The 23,184-nt window shown below is 37.3% G+C and overlaps 1 protein-coding gene across 2 annotated transcripts in view; it reads left to right on the top strand.

Annotated features, from left to right (window-relative positions):
• The first annotated feature begins 5,648 nt into the window (after positions 1-5,648).
• PLCZ1 (phospholipase C zeta 1) overlaps positions 5,649-23,184 on the top strand; it is a 41,801-nt gene continuing 24,265 nt past the window's right edge. For both annotated transcript variants that reach the window (XM_087873054.1, XM_034442640.3), the window contains exons 1-3: positions 5,649-5,911; positions 8,678-8,801; positions 13,390-13,621. In XM_087873054.1, the coding sequence (XP_087729180.1) occupies positions 5,901-5,911; positions 8,678-8,801; positions 13,390-13,621 (367 nt within the window). In that variant the 5' untranslated portion in view covers positions 5,649-5,900. The remainder of the gene's footprint in view (positions 5,912-8,677; positions 8,802-13,389; positions 13,622-23,184) is intronic.

Below are 23,184 nucleotides of genomic sequence, written 5' to 3' on the forward strand. Positions count from 1 at the left end.
ATCTACCTCTTTTTTTAAACCCAAGAAATGGAATTCTGCAATTCAAGCCTTTTCTTTATAATACTTGGGGAACTGGAATATCATTAAGTAGTTTCAGAATCAGCTCCAGTGATTCTCATAGTTGGCTGGAATGTACTGTAATGTACTGGTCAAGGGGGCTTGATTTTCTCCTGGATCTGCTGAGCTGAACACCTACTTCTTCTCAATTGGGAGAAGAACCTTCATGAGTCTTCTGCCCAGTCCTTCCCCAGAGACCAGGGCTTTGCCACCAACAGTCTACCCCCTCCTTCCCCTCTTTGATCTTAGGTGAAGCTGCCATTTGCAATCAGCTGAGTTTCTCGTTCCTGTTCTTGGACCTTGAGTGGACCTCTTGTCCCTCTGGTCTTCATGTCACTTCTTCCAGAGAAGCCATCTGTGGACCTTTCTTCTCCTTTCCCAACCAGGAACCAACAACTGCTCCCCATGCTTAACTTCTTTCTCCAGTTTTTTCTCTCCAGCCACTTCAATCATTCCGGGCAGACTTTATCTCTCCTTTCCTTCTCTCATCAATTTTTACGCTAGACCAGTGGAATGTTGCCCAGCAACTGAGGAGGGTGGGTGTCATTTTAGGAGTATAGACCCTATATACAAGATTGGGCCAATAGGACTCAAAATCTTCCTACAGTAGTCCTGGATAGAAGTTAGGTCAGCTCATTACACTTTGTGACACTGCAGCTGCCCTTCAAGACCAGAACTGATCTTCTTTTCCCCTTTTATTCACTCCAATGGCTGGGTTATGCCAGCAGAACAGCGGTTGCTCAAGCCCATATGCTACAATCTATAATTTCTCTAATTTGAGACATTCATCCTGATATCATGTGCATGAAAGTTTTATCAACTCAGTTCTGGGACCCGGTGAAAGCTTTCAGTGCAAAATGATTCTTCATGGAGTCCAGCAGAAAAGGGAAAGAGGAAGAGGAAGACTGGTTAACTTCTTCATGCTATTGCTTATCTGCCTGCAAGGAAGGTAATGTAGTTGCTGTTTGAGGATTTGGTTTGGCTATGGGCCCATGTGTTTATTGCACTCTGTGCATTTTCTTGCCTTTGGCTGGGTGATATGAGGGATATATCTTGCTTTCTTTGCAAGAGGCCCATTCTACCTACAGTAGCTGCACCCTGAACATCATTCTTGGAAATGCCTTCTTTAGCGAAACCAATCTAGTCTTACTTCTGCATGATTTACAGGCTAATTTTTGATCAGGAATTTGTGTGGACTAAAGATTTCTTGGTAAATCTCTTTTTCTGTGTTGGGGGTCTTTCCCCAGTGTTTGATTCATTGTAGACCTAATATGATACTCATGAATAGTTTATTTTATGCTTGTTTTATTTTTTGTAATTGTTTTTTCGTTTATGTTTTCTACATTCTAAGCTACCAGTATTTGAGTTTTCTGAAGAATGGGAACAGAGATGCACTCAGAAGAATCATTTTAAATTATAATAACTAAATTCAGTAGATTTCTCTCTACTTTAGTTTTTTTATTAAATATAAATGTGGATTTTTAAGCCTTCCTGAAAATATTGGCCCTATTCCCCGACAACTGAAATATTACATAATCCACATCACTTGCTGTTAATGTCATTCTTTCAACATCTGCAGTGTGCCTAGTGATATAAACTGTGCAGTGCGCTTGAGACATCCATAAGTGCAAAGTTGAATGCCAGTTCATGCTGCAATAATCCTATGAGTGTGCATATCCTCGAGGTCAATCATGCCACTCAATAAAAGCAATATTAGATACAATTCAATATTAATAACATATTGGGTTGTATAAAGAATCTGCTTCTATGTAGTTTAGATAATTATCAGCTAGTGGCATAGCTTAGTCATCAAACAGTATTTTTTTTTTTTTTTTAATTTCAGAGCCTAAGGCAGATGGGGGAAAATGAAAGTCTATGAACTTGCAGACAGGGATCCAGATGACTGGGAACTAAGAAATTACTAAAAATGTGTGATGACATATTTGATTGGATCGACCTTTTTTCCAGTAGAGAAGTATGCTAGATTTTAAATTACATGCTTTGACAAATGATTCAGAAAATCCCTTGTTTACCCTTCTTGATGTATGAAAGAATGTCAAAGGTCCAGAAGCTTTCTTTCTTCTTAATAAAAATTAGTTACAACCTTCAAAAGACTGAAGACCTTCTAGTTATTAATTTATTTACCATAAGTACAGTATAAGCTGCCCCAGTATATTAGGAGTCTGAGTGGCAAATAGTACAGTGTACAGTTAAAATTATAGTAACTCCAATACATTATTCTACACATAGTAACAGCAGCAAGAATTGTCTATGCTCAATGTTGGAAATTAGAAAATATACCAGCCAATGAGATACAAGATACTGGAGTGTGCTGAGATGTATAGGCTCACGTTAGAAATGAAAGGCAAGGAAGAAGCAGAGTTTTATGAGGTGTGGGATAAGAGGTATAACTGGTTAAAACAGAGAAATAAAAATGTATAGGAATAAATGTAAATACCTGTAAGAGACACATGACACAGTACTGTTAAAAATGTTTATTGTTATGTAATTTGAAAATAAAAAATAAAATTGTAAAAATAAAATAAAATTATAGTAAGTCCAAGGAAAGACAAAAAAATAAACACACAAAAGACATAATGACAAACTGGGGGGTGGGCTGGGGGTGTCTGCTGGAATAACATGAATTGAATTTACCTCATGAATATCTTGAAGGAGATGACCACTCACCTCTAGGGGTAACGAAGAGAAGGACTACCACTGATAAAGCCTCTTGTCTGTTCTACTCCTCGTGGACCTTATGGAGGAGAGGTGGGTTGGCTCAACAGGCCCTCTCTAGATGTCTGTATTAGCCAGCCACATACTAACTTACCAAAACATTGTCCAATATAATCCAGTATAGGGCCATGAAGGACTTTAAAATGATTGTTAGCCCAAAATTTGGAGTCTAGTGGCATAAGGTATTTATTGCGGTTAGAGGAATAGAGGATTCTTCTCGTAAAATATCTCTGGACTCTCTCGATTGTATTTATGTCCGATATGCAGTGCAGGTTCCAGACAGATGAGCTGTATTCAAGAATTGGTCTAGCAAATGTTTTGTATGCTCTAGTTAGTAGTACAACATTACCAGAGAAGCTACACATGATCAAATGCTTTGGCTACCTCCATGTTCTGCAAGTCAATCAGACATGAGTCTGCCAAAATATTGGTTAAAACCTCAATCATTCTCTGGAAACCAAGTGAATCCATTCAGTGCTGGAGTGGATCAAAGTATTGGATCTGCTACCCTTGTAGAAATTCAGAATACTGTAGCTGTGGTCTTTAGTTTGACAAGGAAGTGATTTGACCACAGCAAAGATCAATTATCTACAGTATATCACAGAAGTGAGTACATTTAATTTTGTTGTACCATGTGCTATGACAATAAACTAAACTAAACTAAATTAAACCCCCTCACATTTTGTAAATATTTAAGTATATCTTTTCATGTGACAACACTGAAGAAATGACACTTGGCTACAATGTAAAGTAGTGAGTGTACAGTTTGTATAACAATGTAAATATGCTGTCCCCTCAAAATAACGCAACTGAGTAGGTCGCTCAGTAGGTCGCTGATGTTATTGATAAAATGGGATCACTGCAGCATGAATATCATGACACTATACAGGATGATCTAGTTAAAAGAAATAATGGCTTATGGTTACATCAAAATATTATGGTTCCATTTGCCATTTTCTACAAAAATTTTAGTAAACATTACATCCTTGCACAATGTAACAAAAACTGTTTGCTTTTCCATATAGTATATGCTCTAATTTAACACTTATGAAAAAAGTATGTTTGTTTCTTTCTAATATCAACCATCCAGTTTTATTTTTTCCCTTAAGACTACAGTGTAATTGTTCTTGCATTCAAATCAATATCACCTCCTGGATGACTGTTTATGGGATTAACTAAAATAAAGTGTATATTGGCAATGAAATCCTGAGCATGCTTACTTAGAAATAAGTCTTACTGAGGTTGAAGTCTTACATAAATACATTTACATAAAATTGAAGCCTAAAACTAGCATTTTGCATGAACACAGAAATAATAATCTAAATCTGCTGCAGCTAAACTACTAATCACCTGTTTTTCTGATAGTTTTGAATCTAATAAATGGATTTCATTCTACAAAAGTATAATATAAGAATTAGTTCTGCCATAACATTCTATGCATTTTAAATGCACAGCATTTTCACATGTTTAAAAATATCTACATACAAATCATAGCACCTGGCTACAAATACAAAGCAGAATGCCAGAAATTTTGAGTTTTAAACAAAAGATCTAATAAAGCTAAGGGATCATCCACCGCTAAATATGAAAGTGGTGGAAAGTAAGAATTATTCTTGGGTTCTTGCTGCTGAACAAAAACTATTATGGTAGTGGTAGGATTTCACTGAATTCTGACATCTTTTCTCACACAGGTAGTTCTTGTTTAACATAATTCGGATGGGCAACTGTTGCTGAGCAACAGTCATAAAGCACGAACTACGTGATGTGCCAATTTATGATGGGAGTTACAGCACTTCTGGTAGCCATACATAGTAACAGAATCATACAAGTCTGAACATGCTTTTTCCTTCCCTTCATCTTTGTGTGAATTAGGGAGGGTTTATCTGAGGCATTTTCTCAAGTTTTGATTTTTTAAAGGGGCCCTAGTCCCTCTTACCTGACCATACTCTTGGCAAAGGATCTTCCCTGTCCTTCAAGGCCATTCCCTGTGCCAATAAAGGAGAATATTTGTAGCTCATAATTAAAATGAAGGTCTCAGCTTGGCTGTTTTCTTGCAGATGTTTCATTACTCAAACTGGATAACCCTCTTGGGCACTGATGATGTTACAAGTTTGGGTAATGAAACGCCTGCAAGAAAACAACCAAGCTCAGAGAGCATCAAGGACCCCTCATTCCCTGGGTCATCTAACCAATTCCCCCGATAAAAAAAGAGCCTGGAGAGTGGTAACAAATACTTGGCAACACCACCCTTCCCCCCCACCCCCACCCCCGAGGTCTCTTGCTCTTGCTACTGTCCTCAGGTTTTCTTCTGGTTTTGTAAATTGCCTGAGGCCTGCCCTGGAATTACCGAAAATAAGAACATTTAGTCTATTTTGCATACTAGCTATTATGCAGATTGGAGAGACCGTACAGGAAGTTATTTCGCTGGGAGGTGGGGAGAGAGAGAGAGAGAGAGAGAGAGAGAGAGAGAAGCAAGGGCAGCCGATTCAGAGACTTCTCAACGGCTCCAGCAAGTGTAGAGACGGAAAACGTTTGAGGGGGGCGGTGTTGAAGCGCGGCAAGGATGAAGGCATTCTGAGGCATTCCGGCTTCTCAAATGAAGATTTGATACTGTAATATCCCTTAGACGGGATATACATTTAACACAACAGAGGAAACGGGACGTCTTGAAACGCCGGTCTAATCACTCCCAATCGCCAGCGGAGCAAATCCGCCAGCGCGTTTAAAAAAACAAAACAAAAACAACCACCACCTTTCCTCACCGCGCTTCCTTCGCCGCCGGGCACGAGAAGGCATTCTCCTTCCCGCCCTTTTCACGGGCTGGCCAATCACGCCGAAGGGCGCGCGGGAAAACCGTTGGGCGAAGAACGGCACCCCGTGACGCCACAAGCCCCGCCCCCTTCCCCCGCGCGCTCGCTTGGGTTTTTTTTTTTTTCCCCCGTTTGAGCCAGGGCGGCAGCCTGAGGCTTTGGGGTCTGCGGGGAAAAGATCCCGATTTCCCCTGGCTGGACCGGGCGGGGAGGGGGGAATATGCCGCACAAAGAGCCGCTGACCCCATTGCAAGAGAGGAGTGAGGAGAAAAGCTCCACGAGGAACTGCCGGACACCATGGAGACCAGATATCCTTGCTCTCTTTCTGTCTCCCTCGCGCTTCCCGCGCGTGGCTGCTGAAGTGCCTTGAACCCTGTGGGTTTTAGAGGCTTTGCGGTCTGTGGAGACAGACGCGGCTTGGGCAAAAGCTGTTCCTATGAATTAGGACAGCCATTAGCGACTGGGTGAGATTTCAGTGCCCAAATTTTCCTTGTAAACTCAGGGAGTTCATCCTTGAACGGGAAGAAAGGACCTCCGCGTCTTCCTTGGCATTGAAACAAATACCAGAATAGAATAGAATAGAATAGAATAGAATAGAATAGAATAGAATAGAATAGAATTTTTTATTAGCCAAGTGTGATTGGACACACAAGGAATTTGTCTTGGCGCATACGCTCAGTGTACATAAAGAAAAATAAAATACATTCATCAAGAATCATAAGATGCAACACTTGATAGACATAGGGTACAAATAATCAGGAAACAATATCAATATAGATCATAAGGATATAAGCAACAAGGTTACAATCATACAGTCATAAGTGGGAGGAGATGAGTGATGTGAACGATGAAAAGATTAATAGTAGTGCAGATTTAGTAAATAGTTTGACAGTGTTGAGGGAATTATTTGTTTAGCAGAGTGGTGGCGTTCGGAAAAAACTGTCCTTGTGTCTAGTTGTTCTGGTGTGCAGTGCTCTATAGCGTCGTTTTGAGGGTAGGAGTTGAAACAATTTATGTCCAGGATGTGAGGGCTCTAAATATTTTCACAGCCCTCTTTTTGACTCGTACAATATACAGGTCCTCAATGGAAGGCAGGTTGGTAGCCATTGTTTTTTCTGCAGTTCTAATTATCCTCTGAAGTCTGTGTCTGTCTTGTTGGGTTGCAGAACCAAACCAGACAGTGATAAAGGTACAGATGACAGACTCAATAATTCCTCTGTAGAACTGGATCAGCAGCTATTTCTTGTCCTTTGGGAGACATACAAATAGTCCACGATTTACAACAGTTCATTTAGTGACCATTGGAAGTTACACCATCACTTTAAAAAGTGACATATGGCCATTTTTCACACTTACGACCGTTGCAGCATCCACACCATCACGTGGTCAAAATTCATGCTTGGCAACTGACTCATATTTATGAGCTTTCAATGAGGAAGCCAGATTCACTTAACAACCGTGTTAACAACTGCAGTGATTCACTTAACAAGTGTGGCAAGGAAGATCATAAAATGGGACAAAACTCACATAACAAATGTCTCACTTAGCAACAGAAATGTTGAGCTCAATTGTCATAAGTCAAAGACTACCTGTATTTCTCCCCTGTGCCATTATCCCTCTTTAACAGGAACAAACAACCTGCCAATCTTCCCTTTTGAAGAAGGAGCATTGGGCAGCCTGTTAAGTGAGTAACATTATCATCATGGTTGGTCACAGAATTATCCAGATGTTTAGACTGGATTTGGCTTTTCCCCCCCAGCTAGACCTTTCCAAGGACCTGTATTATTACAGATAGTCCTTGACTCACAACAGTTCATTTAGTGACTGTTCAAAGTTACAACAGCATTGAAAAAAGTAACATGACCATTTTTCACACTTACAACCATTGTAAGTAGGTCATGGGATCAAGGTCATGGACACTTGGCAACTGATTCATATTTATGACAGTTGCAGTGTCCAGGGGTCATGTGATCAACTTTTGACAAGCAAAATCAATGGGGAAGTCAGATTCACTTAACAATTGTGTTACTAACTTAACAGTTGCAGGGATTCACTTAACTGGGGCAAGAAAGATCGTAAAGGGCAAAATTTGGTTAACAGAAATTTTGGGCTCACTTGTGGTCGTAAATTGATGACTACTTGTACTATTATTAGATTTTAATGCTGCATTTCTTATATATAATGTTAACGTATATAATACTCCTTCCTCTTCTATTTCCCTCAAAACAACAACAACCATGTAAGGTGGGTTGGACTGAAAGTGATTAATTCAAAGTCACCTTTCTGCCTTTCATGCCTAAGGAATCATTTATTGCTCTGATCACAGAGTTTTTTTTTAGAAACTTCCAATTGGGGTGGTGGTGGTGGTGATACTTACATTCCTTGTCGCCATACTCTAAAACAGAGACTTAAATTTAATAATCAAATAAAAATCCTTGCAGTCTGAAATGGGAGGAGAAAAAGGAATTACTGTCTTCTAGATTATTTATTTATTTTAATTTTTTCTTCTACTACCTTTATTATTTTTATAACTAACTCAATGTGGTGAACATACCTAATACTCCTTATTTTCTCCACAACCCTGTGAGATAGATTGGGTTGAGAGAGAGAGTGATTGGCTCCAAGTCACCCATTTGACTTTCGTGCATAAGGCAAGACTAGAACTCATAAGTCTCCTGGTATCTTTACCACTAGACCAAACTGTCACTCTTATATTATGTCCATAATACATGCTTCAGGAAAAATAATCACCAACAAGTTTAAGAGTGCACTCCTGACTATATTATTTAGAATGTGTTAATTCAAACCTGGATTTTGGAATGAATCATTTGAATGTCATAGATTAATCCTGTGTATAAAGATGTATTTTTATGTAAAATGCATGGGTTTTGCTTCCCCTTTTCCAATCTATACTAACCATTGGCTCTCTAACCTTAACCTTTTTTTAAAATTTGGTTATGATTTTTAAGGCTCAGAGGTATAATTTGGTATGTATATTTCAGTTTGGCACCAAAGAAAAATGAGAAGTATGACTTATATTGATTTGTGATTCCCTTAACCAGCTTTTCATTTACATGGTTTTTAAGCATTGTCCACGACAGATTTAGAAAGGGAAAGATTAATTTGGAAAGTACCCTGGAACTTCTTAATAACTTTGACATTCCTTTTGATTATATTCATGTGAAATACATTTTTAAGGTGAGAAAAATATTATTTAACCATTTTAGAAGTAATACCAACATGATTTTATTTTTAAAGATAAATTTATAATATGCTACATATTTGCCAATTATCATATCCGTCAATTATCATTTGGGGCAGTGGCAATTATTTTGTGGGATGTATGATAATTAAATATCAGAAAGATATCATACATGGCACACTATGACACACTAAATAGCCATGGTAAATTGGTGAAATATCATGCAAGCAGTGGCCACAATTTAAGGTTATTAAATTATATTAGTTAATTTAACACAATAGCCTTATATATCCAATCATATATCCTAATTAGGTATCCCCAATTCAATTTTTTGCAAAAACTATCATAGAAGTACCCTGTTTGTATCAGGGCCATAGTGCTGAGAGAGAGTTGAGCAGTATATATTCAGTGAATACACTGAGGGCTTTAGGGCTTTCTTTGCTAGCCAAAAAAAGACTGGTGTTGTATTTTCTCTGGAGGGAAGTCATAATCCACCTTTCAAGAAACAGATTAATTTGTGAACTTTGCCTTTTTAAGTGTGGTTAACAGTGATATCAGCAAGTGGTCACTAAAGTAACAGTCTGTTGGTCTTTTCCACTATACAAGCCTCACTGCTTTAAAAAGAGAAATGCCTACTGAGTTGTTCTGTCAAAAGAGTTTGGAGGTTTCAGTATTTATAGATTGCTTACACTTCTGAGTACAAGTAGTCCTTGACATACAACTAAAATTCAGATCAGAATTTTGGTTGTAAGCAAAGCAAAGAGAATTGCACCTGATTTTACAACCTTTTTTTGGCCACAGTTAGGTGAATCATTGCACCTAAGAGAATTACATGGTCATTAAGTGAATCTGGCTGCATCCATTGACTTTGTTGGAAGCCAGTTGGGAAGGTTACAAATAACAATCAGATAACCCCAGGATGCTGCAACTGTTATAAATTCAAACAGAATACCAAGTGCCTGGATTTTGATCGCATGATCATGGTGATGCTGTGAAGGATATAAGTGCAAGGACTAGTCACAAGTCACATTTATTTCAGTACCCGTGTAACTTCAAACAGACACTAAATGAATGGTTGTAAGTCAAGGGCTACCTGTAACCAAAATTCCTCTAAGCTTCCTTTAAAACTTTACATATCTGAAATGATGACATTGCTAAAATAACTGAAGGAAAATTAATTAACCTTAAACTATTAAATATATTACTACTTGATAAAATTAAATAATTTAAAAATAATTTGAATGTTCTAAATTCTAAAATTCTCCTACAATTTTATTTGTAATATGTTCTGAAATAAAATATTCTGTTATGATATTGTAGAGCCATACTTTAGCTTACCTTCTGAAGCACATAAAAATATACAGTACATATACTGTATGTCCTTTTAAGGTTGGTTTTTTTTAACAAATCAAGGCCATATTTCTAGATAATAATAGATAGGAGCCCTGGTGGAGCAATGATTAGAGTACATTATTGCAGGCTAACTGCCCACAGTCTGGAGTTCAAGGCTCAGGACTCAGTTGAGGTCAGTAAACAAAGGATCCAGATTGTTGGGGACAATATGCTGACATTGTAAACCACCCAGAGAGTGCTATAAAACACTATGGGGCGGTAGATAAGTCTAAATGCTATTGCTAGATAATATAAGGAGTGCATTGTAGATATATGATTCATTTGTTTAAATGGCTAAATATAATCAAAATAGTTTGGGATGAATTTCTTAAAAACTGCTTTAGATTTTACTTGTCAGAACCCTTAAAAGTTATGACCTGGATCCAACCTAGTTAGGCTGAAAACAACAGATAGCTGTATTAAAGTATAATCGTCCATTCCTTGAGTCAGCAGAAAGTTATTCTAGCTTGTTTGCTGAATCTAATTCTGCCACAATAATGAGGCCAGTTTTGTCACAGTAAGGGAGTAAGGGAGTTGATTTCCCCTGTCACTGAATATCACTTGCTAGTGTGATAAAAACCAGAAATTACTTCTTTTAATGGGAAAGGGGCTGAGGGAGGAGGTGAATTTGAATGTAACAAATGACTAGATTCATGGGTTTAGGTACTGTTCAGAGTAAGACAACTGATTTGTGGGGTGGATGGGGCTGTCCTATTTAACAAGGTAGCCTTCTACCTTGCGGATCAAACAACGGCCTTTCACCTGAATGGTAAAGGTTGCCTGGCTAAATAGGAGAAGCCATCCTGCTTCTTTTTGCAATCCTCCCTGCTCCCTTGGTCACCAGAATGGAAATAAAGCAGAGAAAGGTCTTTAGCTGTAATATTTTTGATCGCCCATATCAAAGAGCTGGTGAGTAGTAGACTCCCAGATTGTCCTGCCACTTGGCCCAACTCTGCTATTGGGAGGAGGTACATCAGGAACATTAATAAGTCAACTTGTGTGTCCTTTAGTGCTTGTCAACTCCTGACACTTCACAAATTTCTCTCCATACCGGTCAGCTGTTTTTCAAACTATTTTTAAATATAGGATTGGTTCAGGACTGGGTGGGTGGGGTAGCAGGACAATCTGGGAGACAGATCTTAACTGCCTCTGATCCTATCTCTCTATAGGATTAGAAATCTATTGGATAAAGGGCCATCTGCCACCTTCCTTCGACCATAGATTTAATAAAAGCAAAAGAGAGATGGCTATTTACCATCTAAGTCTCCAATTACAGGCGGAGCAGAGAGGGGGAGTCAACTTTATCTACATAGACTTCAATCCCATTAAGCAGACTTATGCAATTGTAGATCTGGCAGGGAAAGACCTGTCTAATTCAAATTACAGTAATTTGCATTTATAGGCATGACAGGTAAATATTAGTAAAGTTTAATAAAATTTAATTTGAATATTAACAACTGTGGAGAGAGATGTGTCTTGAAGTGACAAACTTTGTATTCTATTGCACTTTAGTATATAGGAACCTCTACCATATGACTAGCTGTTGTTTGGGTTGAGCCAGGTCTCTGAACCAGGATTGACTAAAAGATTTAGCAGATTAAAAAAGAGACAAAGAATTGAACTTGACACCTGAACAGAGCAGAATGCTCTTGGAAATCTGTTCCTTGGGATTGGAAGTGTGTGTTTGTGTGTGTGTGCGTGCGTGCATGTGTGTGCGTGCATGTATGCTCACAGCAGCCTAAAGTGCCAACAAAAGTAGAGATATGTAAATTCTAAAGTCTAAAGAGGAAATAGTTCTTAAGATTTGAAATGAGAGCATTTGCCAAATACAGCAAGATGCCCATGCTAGGACTGAGGCATCTTTCCCATTTCAAATTTGAATAATGTGAACCTCTAAAAAGATGTTTAATTTTGTACAGTGATATCCATGAGGACTAGCTGAAATGTATTCAGCTGAGAAAACTAAACATTGCCTGAAAAGGAGTGATGCTATAATTTCTGGGTAACTTATAGTAGGATATACAATATTAGCATGAATGTAAAATATAAGTTACTTCTAGCTACAAATGGATATTTCTTAGAGTACCATGTGGATAATGTTCATTAGGTGTATATGAAAGGGATATACTATAGTACATATATAGTATATTATAATACAAATATATCTGAAATATATAAACAAGCTAAATAAACTTGGCTCTTTTTCCTTTTTTGCTTGCCATTAGTGTTAAAATCTCATGTACCAACACTGGACATAATCAATTGATATGATATCCTTGTGATTACTGTGGGTAAATAAATTAGAGATAACTGTCAGCCAGTAATCTTAACCTATGTGATGGGGATGTAATTGACTAGTGCACAAAATCTACTGATAGGCAACTTGTTGATAAGCAAAAAATGAAAAAAGAACTGCAAAGTTTTGCTAAATGCTTATAAAATAAAATATAAATATAAATAATTTAATAAATTGAAACATAAAAGCCAAACATAAGTTGAAGTAAGTGTTGGTCATCTTAGATGCTCACAAGTCTGCTTTATAGCAGACTATACTATTATTACTATACTACTTTACATCAGTATACATTGAAATAAAGCTGTTCAATGGCATGGAATACAAAATATCCCCTCTGCAGAAGCCCATTCCATAAAGATTGAGAAATGTCTAAAAAATGACTTGCTTTCTACTCTGTTTCTGTTTTGAAAAAAAAAAAATCACTATTTGGTTATTTGGCTGGTTATTGTTGCTGAACTAGTATTAAGTTATTGCTAGAGGATTTTTCTTACTTTAATTTTTAAGTTTATATGAACCTGTTTTTAAAAGACAAGATTGGGGAACCGAATTTGATTGAATTATTAAATCTAGCCTTCTACCTGAGTCCTCTAATTCAGAGGAGTCTACTTCGTGTGTCAATCTTCTCCAAGCAGTGAAGATAACTTGTGTTTGGTGAACTGGCCAGCTAGAAATTTTCTACATGAGCTTGGGTGAAGTGGTCTCTACTAACAATCTTACAAGATAATTATAAGATTGGGTGACAATAGCAGTAGAAAGAGAGATTGGTCTGTTGGACCATAATGCCTTCTTGGTTCAAGAAGTATCTAAGATGAGTAGCTGAATGTTTTTCAGCATTTTTCTTTTTCTATTAATGATATGTGTTGTATATATCTTATTATTTTTGTCTTTTAAACCAGACAAGTGATTCATTCAAGGCTGGAAATATTACTATAGAGGATTTTAGAAGAATATATCGTGCTATAGCACATAGATGTGAAATTCATGAGCTCTTCACAATCCACTCTCCAAACCACAGAATATTATCGTTACCAAATCTTGTTGATTTTCTTAGAAATGAACAGTTTCAGGATAATGCTGATGAAACAATTGCATCTCAACTTGTTGCAAAATTTGAGCCCATTGAAGAAGGTATGTTGTATTTTTAATTTCTGAATATCACATTTTTTTACCAAATGGAATTCAGTAATACTATACATCCTTTTAATATTTTCAAATGTGCACAATAATTTAGAAATAAAACATATTCTCAGGAATCTAATTTTCAAATATAAAAATATGGACCACCTTTAACATTGAAATATGAATTTATTAATACAAATCATTTCAAAGAGGGAATTGTTTTTCAGTTGTCATGCTAAAAATAATTCTTTTATCTGCTGACATTTCCTAATGGAATTGGGTGGGCGGGTGAAGAGGTGAATAATAAATTGTGTGATAATTTGTACTGCTTTCCAAAGTAGCTTTGGACAAAGATATCCTGCTTATCTGGTCATTCTTAAAGAAAAGGTCAATATGTCCATATAGGGATTTTTTTTCATTTAGTTTAAGCCTGTTGCTGCTGGAGTATAGTGTCCTTTCCTTCACTTGGTGGTTGGATTGAGAAATGATTGCTGCTGAGATTTTTACAATTCACAAATCTCCAATTCCCAATGAAATGCAGGGAATTTATTTATTTTTATTTATTTGTTCAACTTGTATGCTGCCTTTCTCTGAAGACTCAAGGCGGCTTACAATGCATTTAAAAACCATATATAAAAAAAACATTAAAAATTAAAGCATTAAAAACAATTAAAACCCATTCACACCATTCATGGCCGGATCTCGCCAGATCGCAACAGTGAGATCAACAGCCCCAGGCCTCCCCGAAAAGCCAGGTCTTCACCGCTTTTCGGAAGGCCAATAGGATGGGGATGGTCCGGATCTCAGGAGGTAACTGGTTCCAGAGAGCTGGGGCAGTCACAGAGAAGGCCCTCCCACGCGGGCCCGCCAGCCGGCATTGTTTAGCTGACGGGACCCGGAGGAGACCAACTCTGTGGGATCTTACCGGTCTCTGGGAGCTATGCGGTAGAAGGCAGTCTCAAAGATAACCTGGCCCTGAGCCATGTAGGGCTTTAAAGGTAATAACACCTTGAATTGTGACCGGAGACCAATAGGGAGCCAGTGCAGCTCGCAGAGAACTGGTGTAATGTGGGTGTACCTAGGTGCACCCACGACAGCTCGCGCTGCTGCGTTCTGGACCAACTGTAGTCTCCGAACACTTTTCAAGGGTAGTCCCATGTAGAGCGCGTTGCAATAATCTAACCATGAGGTGACAAGGGCATGAGTGACTGTGAGGAGAGCCTCCTGTTCCAAGTAGGGTCGCAATTGATGCACCAGGCGAACCTGTGCAAAGGTCTCCCTAGCCACAGCTGACAGATGTTGTTCTAATCTTAGCTGTGAGTCTATGAGGATACTCAAATTGCGAGCCCGTTCTGAGGGGGACAATTTCTCCCCCCCCCCCGAACCAAGGATGGACAATCAGCGCGAATCAGCAGATGCAAAAATGCGAACATTTTGCTGCCCGTATTGCCACTAAATAAGTCCTAATAAAGGCTCTTAAGAGTGTTCGGTCAGATTTGGAGTTACTGGTCCTCCAGCGTCGCTGGAATGCAGAGAATGAGGCTCTAAAATAAAAACTTGCTGAAATTGAGTCTGGTGAGAATACCATTTTATACATATTGCACTGAAAACTACACTGATTAAGGGTGTAAAGGGTTAACATTTCCATCTTTGCAATATTTACATCCTGAAGATATAAATGAGAAAATACGTTCTGGGGAAAAAAGTCTCTGGGCAATTTGCAACTTTATTCCTAATTTATTCTTCACTATTTGACATCTGTTGATACAGATTTCTCCCATTAATGATTAATTCAATTAAAAATTATTTATCCCACAATTAAATAAACAGTTGCCAGGTCACATAGACCAATAATCAGTACTTCATAGCCAATGGTTTAAAAAACCAGTGATATATTTACTTAGTCTAATATGATAATTCTTCTCATCTGCCTCTGGCTAAGATTTAAGTCAATATAACTATGATATGCTCAGACTGTAAACTGTGTAGCATGGAAAAAAAGTGATGATATCCAGTCTGCAATTGTAATTGAAAGCAGACTGTGCAAAAAAGTCTGAAAGGCAATAGAGAGTAAAATGAGAGATATAATCAAATGCTGGTAAATCTGAAAAAATCTAATTTTCATTAAATTTACATAGATTCATTCCCAAAAAGATTTAGAATTGCTAATAGAATTTTTAAAATGACCATACATGAATTATGTATGTAAAATTGTAGTATGTTCAAAGCTTGAATGCATTGCAGACTTTTACATTTGTACTTATTTTGAATAGTAATAAAGTAATCTGTGATAAATTTATAACAATAATATGACTTTACAGAAATAGAGCAAAAATAGCATTATCAAATAAAATCAAGAGCTCCAAAAAGGTGCAGATGTTAAAATGCTAATTATGAATTCTGTTAAAGACTTGACAGAATAAGATTATTTTAGCTTGGTATTATAAGAGAAATTAAGGTCCTCTGTACTTCGTCTCAGATTTCCCTCCTAACAATCGGGACAGGAAAAGTTAATTGAAAGAAAAGTCTTTTATAACTTCGATTAATAATATTTATTAGAAGGAAGTTTAAAAATTCCAGTGAGTATTCTACTCTTAAATGAGGCAGTAATATATAATATATAAACAACAGGGTACCTGTAGCAATGGTCACAGGCTTCAAAATGATGGGAATAATTGAGAGACTAAAACCTCATCCTTTTATGTGCCTGCAATGTTTGTGACATGCTTTAAAATAGGGGCAGACCTAAAACCTCATAAAAGGATACAGAAATACAGAGCATCTGTCTTGAAATTATGATTGCCTTGTATGATACTAATGCTGATGCGGATCACAGTCTGGAAAGATTTTTGTCTAACTCTTAAGTGTTAGATAAGTGATAACTCCATCAACAGTTATTTGGTTATTCCAAAAATAATTTTCTTACCTATATATGAAAATGAAATTGTTTCTGATCCATTTTGCTATACATTTCATGTCACACTATTTAGTTGTGGATATTGCATTTTAAAAAACTCAGTTTTGAAGAAAATCAAGACACACCCCGATAGACCAATACTGCATGCATTTAGTGTACATATATACACATACAGAGAAAAGATAGAAGGAACATCTTCCTGAAACAGATAAAAAAAATTCTTACTGATGCATTTTGGGTATTGCATAGAAATGTTGCAAGGAGAATAGAGATGAATTATTCACACTAGTCAGAAAGAGAATTAATGGTTGTGTCCTCATTTCTGTACCTGACATACACTTCATAAAAATTCAAGATGCAGATAAGATAGTGATGGCTGATTGGGTGCCATTCACACATACAACAAAATTAAACCTTGGGTATTTCAGGCTGTCTGTCCAACGGTCAAAGCTTCAATATCAGTGTTTCTTTGACCACAAATTTCCTAACTCTGTAATAACTAATTAATAAAAACACATGGAGTATTTCTTTGACCTCTAATTGATATTAATCTCTGGGTTGATTTTTTTTTTTAAAAAAAACATTTTAAAGTCCAAAACATGTTTGAACACAATATGTTTGGATTTTTGTTTGCTTCTTTGTTTTCAACTTGTGTATGAATGGCATCTAATCCTTTGTTACCAGCTACCAAAGGAGCAGGTTTACTGTATTTTTTTGGTACTTCCCACAGTTTGGGTCAGTCCATCTCTCTCTCTCTCACAGAGAGAGGGGTGATTTTATGGGGATAGATAGGAGAAGGCAACATTATGTACGCTGCCCTGAGTGTCTATACAATAGGCATAAGGTAAATCTAATAAATTAAGGTTGGAGGATATACTAATATGTGAACAATTTCAAATCAAGGAGCCAGGAAAAGAAGGAAAGAAAGGAATCTTTAGCTGCACTTGGGCTGAGATTTATGCATATTGTTATACCTTTCATAACACATGTATTAATCTTATAATCTTACTGATTAATGATAATACAAGAGTGAGAAAGAGGAGGAATTAAATGGAATAAAATAAAATAAGATGGAATTGAATGGGGTAGTGTTCATCAAGAAACACTGAATAATCCTCTTATTGGCTCTGAAAGTATAAATGACAGCTGTAATTAGTTTACTATTCTGAATTGATACAGCACTTAGGGAAAACAGGACTAGTCTCACTTATATAAGCCTACTTACCTGGAGTATTACACTGTGTGTATGTCATGCCATGTAGAAAATGATATGAAACATTTAGCTATTAATGAATGTGGCCATTAACACTTAGAACTAATTGAACTATCTATCTCCCCCCCTCCCTTTTACAACTTTAGTTTGTAGTTTGAGGCCACCCTTCATCAATATTCCTGGGTGGTATAAAATAGTGATTCTGAGAAAATAGTGATTCTGGGTGCCAGGCTGATGTTTTATTTGGATTTTGCTTTGTGTGATATTTTTTTATTCCTTGATATTGTTCAGATTTGCCTATTAGTGTATATGTTTGATTTTGTTTTATTGAAGTTGGATGTTCTCCAGAGTCCTTTGAGATTGGGGCAAGGCAAACTGAGGTAGAGAATAGTGGCCAAGCCATGAGCGCAGACCTGCAGAATTTTTCTAGATGAGGTGAAGCCTTGTGATTGGCTCCTGTACTCCAGTAGGCAGTTCTTCATAAGTAAGGTGGACTCTCTGGACAGTTTGCAGATACAAAGCTGGAATCCAAGAAAGAAAGAACAGGCTCACAGCTTCAGGCAGATGCTGCTTAAAGTACATTGAATTCATTCATTCCTCTTTCTAAAGAACATTAGAGTGAGACAATTTTTTCAGTGATAGGGATTTTCAGACCAGCAGAACACCTAAACTACCTACTCAGTGTACCTTCAACTTGCAGTATTAATGTAAAAGTAAAGAAATAATGATATGGATATAAAAAAATAATTAAAACTTTGCCAAGAAAGGAAACCAAGAAAGTTTAAAATAGATTACAGGAACTGTTGAATTTGGAATATTGTTTATAGAAGTACTTTTGAACTAATTAAATATAATAATATATTCCTATAAATATTATTTAAACTTGTTATAAAGGAGGATTGGATGATTTCCATAATTAAAGAGACAAAGAAACGGAGCTGTAAAATACCACATATAGAAGTATACAATGCTAAAGGGATTAAAAAGTTTAAGACTTAAGGAAAAAAGCCTCTCTTTATTGTCTATTTCGCATTTCTGGATTGAGAATTAAAAGACAAATGGTTACTATTAAAAAAGTCAGCAAAATAACAGGAGGAGATCATGGTTATATGCAAATAACAGAAAAAGGAATCGAGGCAGAGGTTCTACAAAATATATTTATAAACATGGGGAAGAATTTCATTAGTTATAGTATTAGTGACTGAGGTAAATGCAGCTGACTGCATCAAATAAAAGTGATCTGATTTCACTAGAAAAGAGAATAGAAAGATTTGCAAATATGGAAGAAAAAATGAACAAAAATTGAAATAATCTTCAGATGAATGGAGAAGTTAAACAGTTTAAAGAAAAAAATTGAAATTTTGGAAAATAAGACAGAAATGGAAATGGTAAAAGATTTGGATAATTTGGCACTACTGGAATTCAAGAGAAAGACTTTTTGTTTAGACTGAGAATAGCTCCAGAGGAACCTGGTGAAGATATTAGAGGCTTGTTAAAGCCTTATTAAACATTTTTGGAAGGAGACAAAGATAGGATGCAGAAGTGGACAAAGTATACAGAATTAATACAAGATATTTATTTATTTATTTATTTATTTATTTATTTATTTATTTATTTATTTATTTATTTATTATTAATTATATACCGCCCTTCTCCCGAAGGACTCAGGGCAGTGAACAGCCAAGATCAAATACATAAATATAAAAGTTAAAAACAATTTAAAACCAGATTAAATACTTTGGCCCACAATTAAAAGCATCCTATTAAAATCCAATTTAAAATTTAAAACCGTTAAAATTAGGCTAGCCCGGCTTGCTGGAATAACAAAGTCTTCAGGGCACGGCAGAAGGTGCGCAAGTCTGAGATCCTCCGTACCTCCGGGGGCAGCTCGTTCCAGAGGGCAGGAGCCCCCACTGAGAAGGCTCTCCCCCGGGGGGTCGCCAGTCAACATTGTCTGACCGACGGCACCCCAAGGAGCCCCGCCCTGTGGGAGCGTACTGGCCGGTGGGAGGCTGTCGGTAGCAGAAGGCGGTCCCGTAAGTACCCAGATCCTAAGTCATGGAGCGCTTTAAAGATGTTAATCAACACCTTGAATTACACCCGGAAGACAACTGGGAGCCAATGCATGGCCATGGTGGGTGTGGCCATGGTGGGCGTGACATGGAACCGAACCTCCACAGACATGGTTTTATAAACTTATAAAAATAGGGAGGCATATATTGCTGTGATTTTGTTTTTTTAATATTTACTTGATCTAGTTGATCACCTTATGAGAGAGAGACCAGATCAAGAAACTGACTCCATAGGAAGACTAGAACTATAAATTATTGACATAGGCTAGTGGCAGAATCCTGCAAGCCTGAAAGGTAAAACATTTTACTTTTCCTCCCTTTTATAACTTTCTGAGTCAAGGATGGCCACCTGCAGTACTCCGGAGGCCCCGTTTTGGGCCTGGAAGGCCTCCTGGGCCACGCTGGAGGCCAAAAGCGGTTGTGGGGGGGAGTGTGTCCCCACACCCCATTTTTGCTAGAAGAGGCGCTGTGGGCCAGTCCTTTGCTATTTCCAGACCGGCACTGTGGGCCAGATCTAAGCACCCCACGGGCCGGATCCAGCCCGTGGTCCTTGAGTTTGACTCCCCTGGCCTAGAGTCTTCCCTTGGGTGGCATATACATTTCATAATAAAAAATGAAATAAATTAAGAGCATATTTGTTACTATTTTAGGTTTCTGGTATAATAGTGAATGGATTGTGGCCTAGTGGTGAAGATGCTTGCCTCCCGCTCAGAAGGTTGAGAGTTTTAGATAGAGGCAATGTTTCTCTCTTAGGAAGCAAAGAAAAAAAATATCTGCTGTGAACTCTACATGGCATCAGGAAGGGCATCCGGCCAGTAAACACTCAGCTCTATCCAGTCACCCCAACTGCACCCTGAATTAAGGGATTACTGGGTTGTAAACAAGGAAGCTAAGTATAATAGTGTGTGAGCGTGTTTGTATATGTAGATTCTGAGTTTAGCTTGATTCCTAATAACTTCATGGACATGTCCACATAGTTTTTTTAAGTGACTTTGTCATTGCTGTCTCCCATATATTCCAGAAAATACTGCTTGAAACTCCCCATATTCGCTGTTCTGTAGCTTAGAAAAACATGTCAAAATCACTGAAATGCACTACAGTGCAGAAAAGCTAACCTTCTATCACTGCATGGCACTTTTATGAGAAAAAAATGCCTCAGCAATTAATTTTGCTAAATTAAATGCTAAAATTGCTAAATTATTCTCATGGCTAAATAGCATGAAACTGCATGTCTAGTCCATTTGCCAGGAGTGACTTATTGTATAGTAGTTGTTTTGCCAAGGATTTCTCAAGTGGAGATTTTGGTTTTAAAGTGCTCTGTTCAGAAAGAATTTGTGAACAGAAATTTAATGTAAACTCAATAAAACTTACAAGTCATTTTAGGAAGAAAATATATTACCTTATAAGCCTACAAGCATACAAATACATTATTTGTTTATATATTTGTGACTGTATTTATAGACTCCAAAGATGGGGAGAGAAAAATATATATTTTGAATTTTTTGGTATTAGATAATAAAGGTTGTGCATTAGCAAAAAATAAATTGTTTCTTGATTTGCTTTTATTATTTTTCTATTCCTTTTTTGCATTAAAAATAGTGGAATATACAATTTTTGTACACAAGGGATGTAATTAAGATCTCAATACAAATAATCATATCTCTGTGGCTAGAGCAGATTCATGTCTGGGTCTTTCACTTCGCAGAATTTGGTGGGTCATTGAGTAAACTAGATAAAAGCGAGATTCTGCTTACATAGTGGCAGTTTAAGTACAGTATCCCATAATTGCACGTGACCACATATGAGTTGTCTTTTGCATCTGGATGAGTATGCAAAGAGAGCCAAAAATGGATTCTGAAAAGGAGCATACTTGTGAAAGATAATAAGCAAGCCAGTCTCCTCTGATCTGGTGGTTATAAGAATTAAACTGTCCTCTTGCCTTAACCAACTGAAACAGTCTTTAATTGCTGTTTGCCTTCTTAACCTTTGCATTTGAAAGTAGTATACTTAGTCCTGTTGTCTTCTTAGCTTCTTAGCACTTAGCAACAATAGCATCCAATTTGTATAGTAGAGATCTTCTGGAACAGTAGTAACAGCATGCTTGTGGAGTACGGCAGTATAAGATGCAGTAGATAAAAACAGATCATATGCTGCATATACATTCTGCTTGGAATAGAAGGGTGTGATATGGTATATTGTCTTCAGGAATGTAGCCTATGTTCTGTTTAACATTTTGAAGTATGTATAACAATGAATGCAGTCATTTAATTAGTTGCAGCTTACTTGTCCTAGGGCAGTGATGGCGAAGTTTTTTAGCACCGAGTGCCAAAAGGATTGCGTGGAAACATTGCACATGCACGTGTGTTCATCAGGGCTGCACTCCAGAAAAGCCTAACTTCCGGGTTCTAGCACACATGCGCACCCATCGATTAGCTGGCCAGTGCGGATGTACACACTGTTTTTCAGCACTGCTGCACATGCGAAAGACAGCTGATCATCGCACGTGCATGCGCGCCAGAAATCCAGAAGACAAACAGGCAAGGCCATGTGTGCCGGGTGACATGGCTTTACGTGCCACTTTGGGCACGTGTGCCATAGGTTTGACATCACGGTCCTAGGGCCTTAGATGTAGGAAAGTTCCCTCCTTGAAAAATACAGTTACTCTTTCCTAAAGAACTTGTAGCCTAAGAAAGTTAGCCTTGGAAATAATTGGGATCAAAAGGGAAGAATAAAAATAAAGTATGCTTTGGGTGGAAATAAAGCCAGTCATGCACTTCATACCCTTAAGCCCTCATTTTATTTGTCCTTTTGCATCTTTTTAAAGAGTCCATTTTTATATCCTGAACCTCGTAAGTCCCAAATGCAAGATTAAATATATGAAACATATAAATAGAAGCATGTTATACACCTTTTTTAAAAAAAAATCCAATAGATAAATCCATGATAATTTTTTCTTATAAACTAAAGAAAGGAAAATATTAATATGCTACCAAACATATTTATTTGGAAAATCAGTCCTATTAACAGCAAATGTTTTTTATTTGTCTGCTCTTTTGCAGTATTGCATGATATTAATGTGACTAGAATTCCTTTCTTATGTAGAATAAATCTTTTTCCTATGAAACCTCAAATTTAACCCTGATCCTGGGAGGCTCGGACTCTCATGATAAAAATCCCTTGAGGGTTTATAAAATGGGTGTACATGCATAGAGTTGGACCAGAGTCTCTCTGTCCAGAGTCACTTTGTAGAGTGAAATGGGCACAAAATAAATTTAATAAATAAATAGATACGGCATTTATATTGCATTGGTTTTATATTGCGTCAGTATGTGCAATATGTGATAGAAAGGAGACAAAACAATCACAATGG

This window comes from Pantherophis guttatus, chromosome 7, assembly GCF_059756535.1.
Source record: "Pantherophis guttatus breed Tessera chromosome 7, ASM5975653v1, whole genome shotgun sequence".
Lineage (NCBI taxonomy): Eukaryota > Metazoa > Chordata > Lepidosauria > Squamata > Colubridae > Pantherophis > Pantherophis guttatus.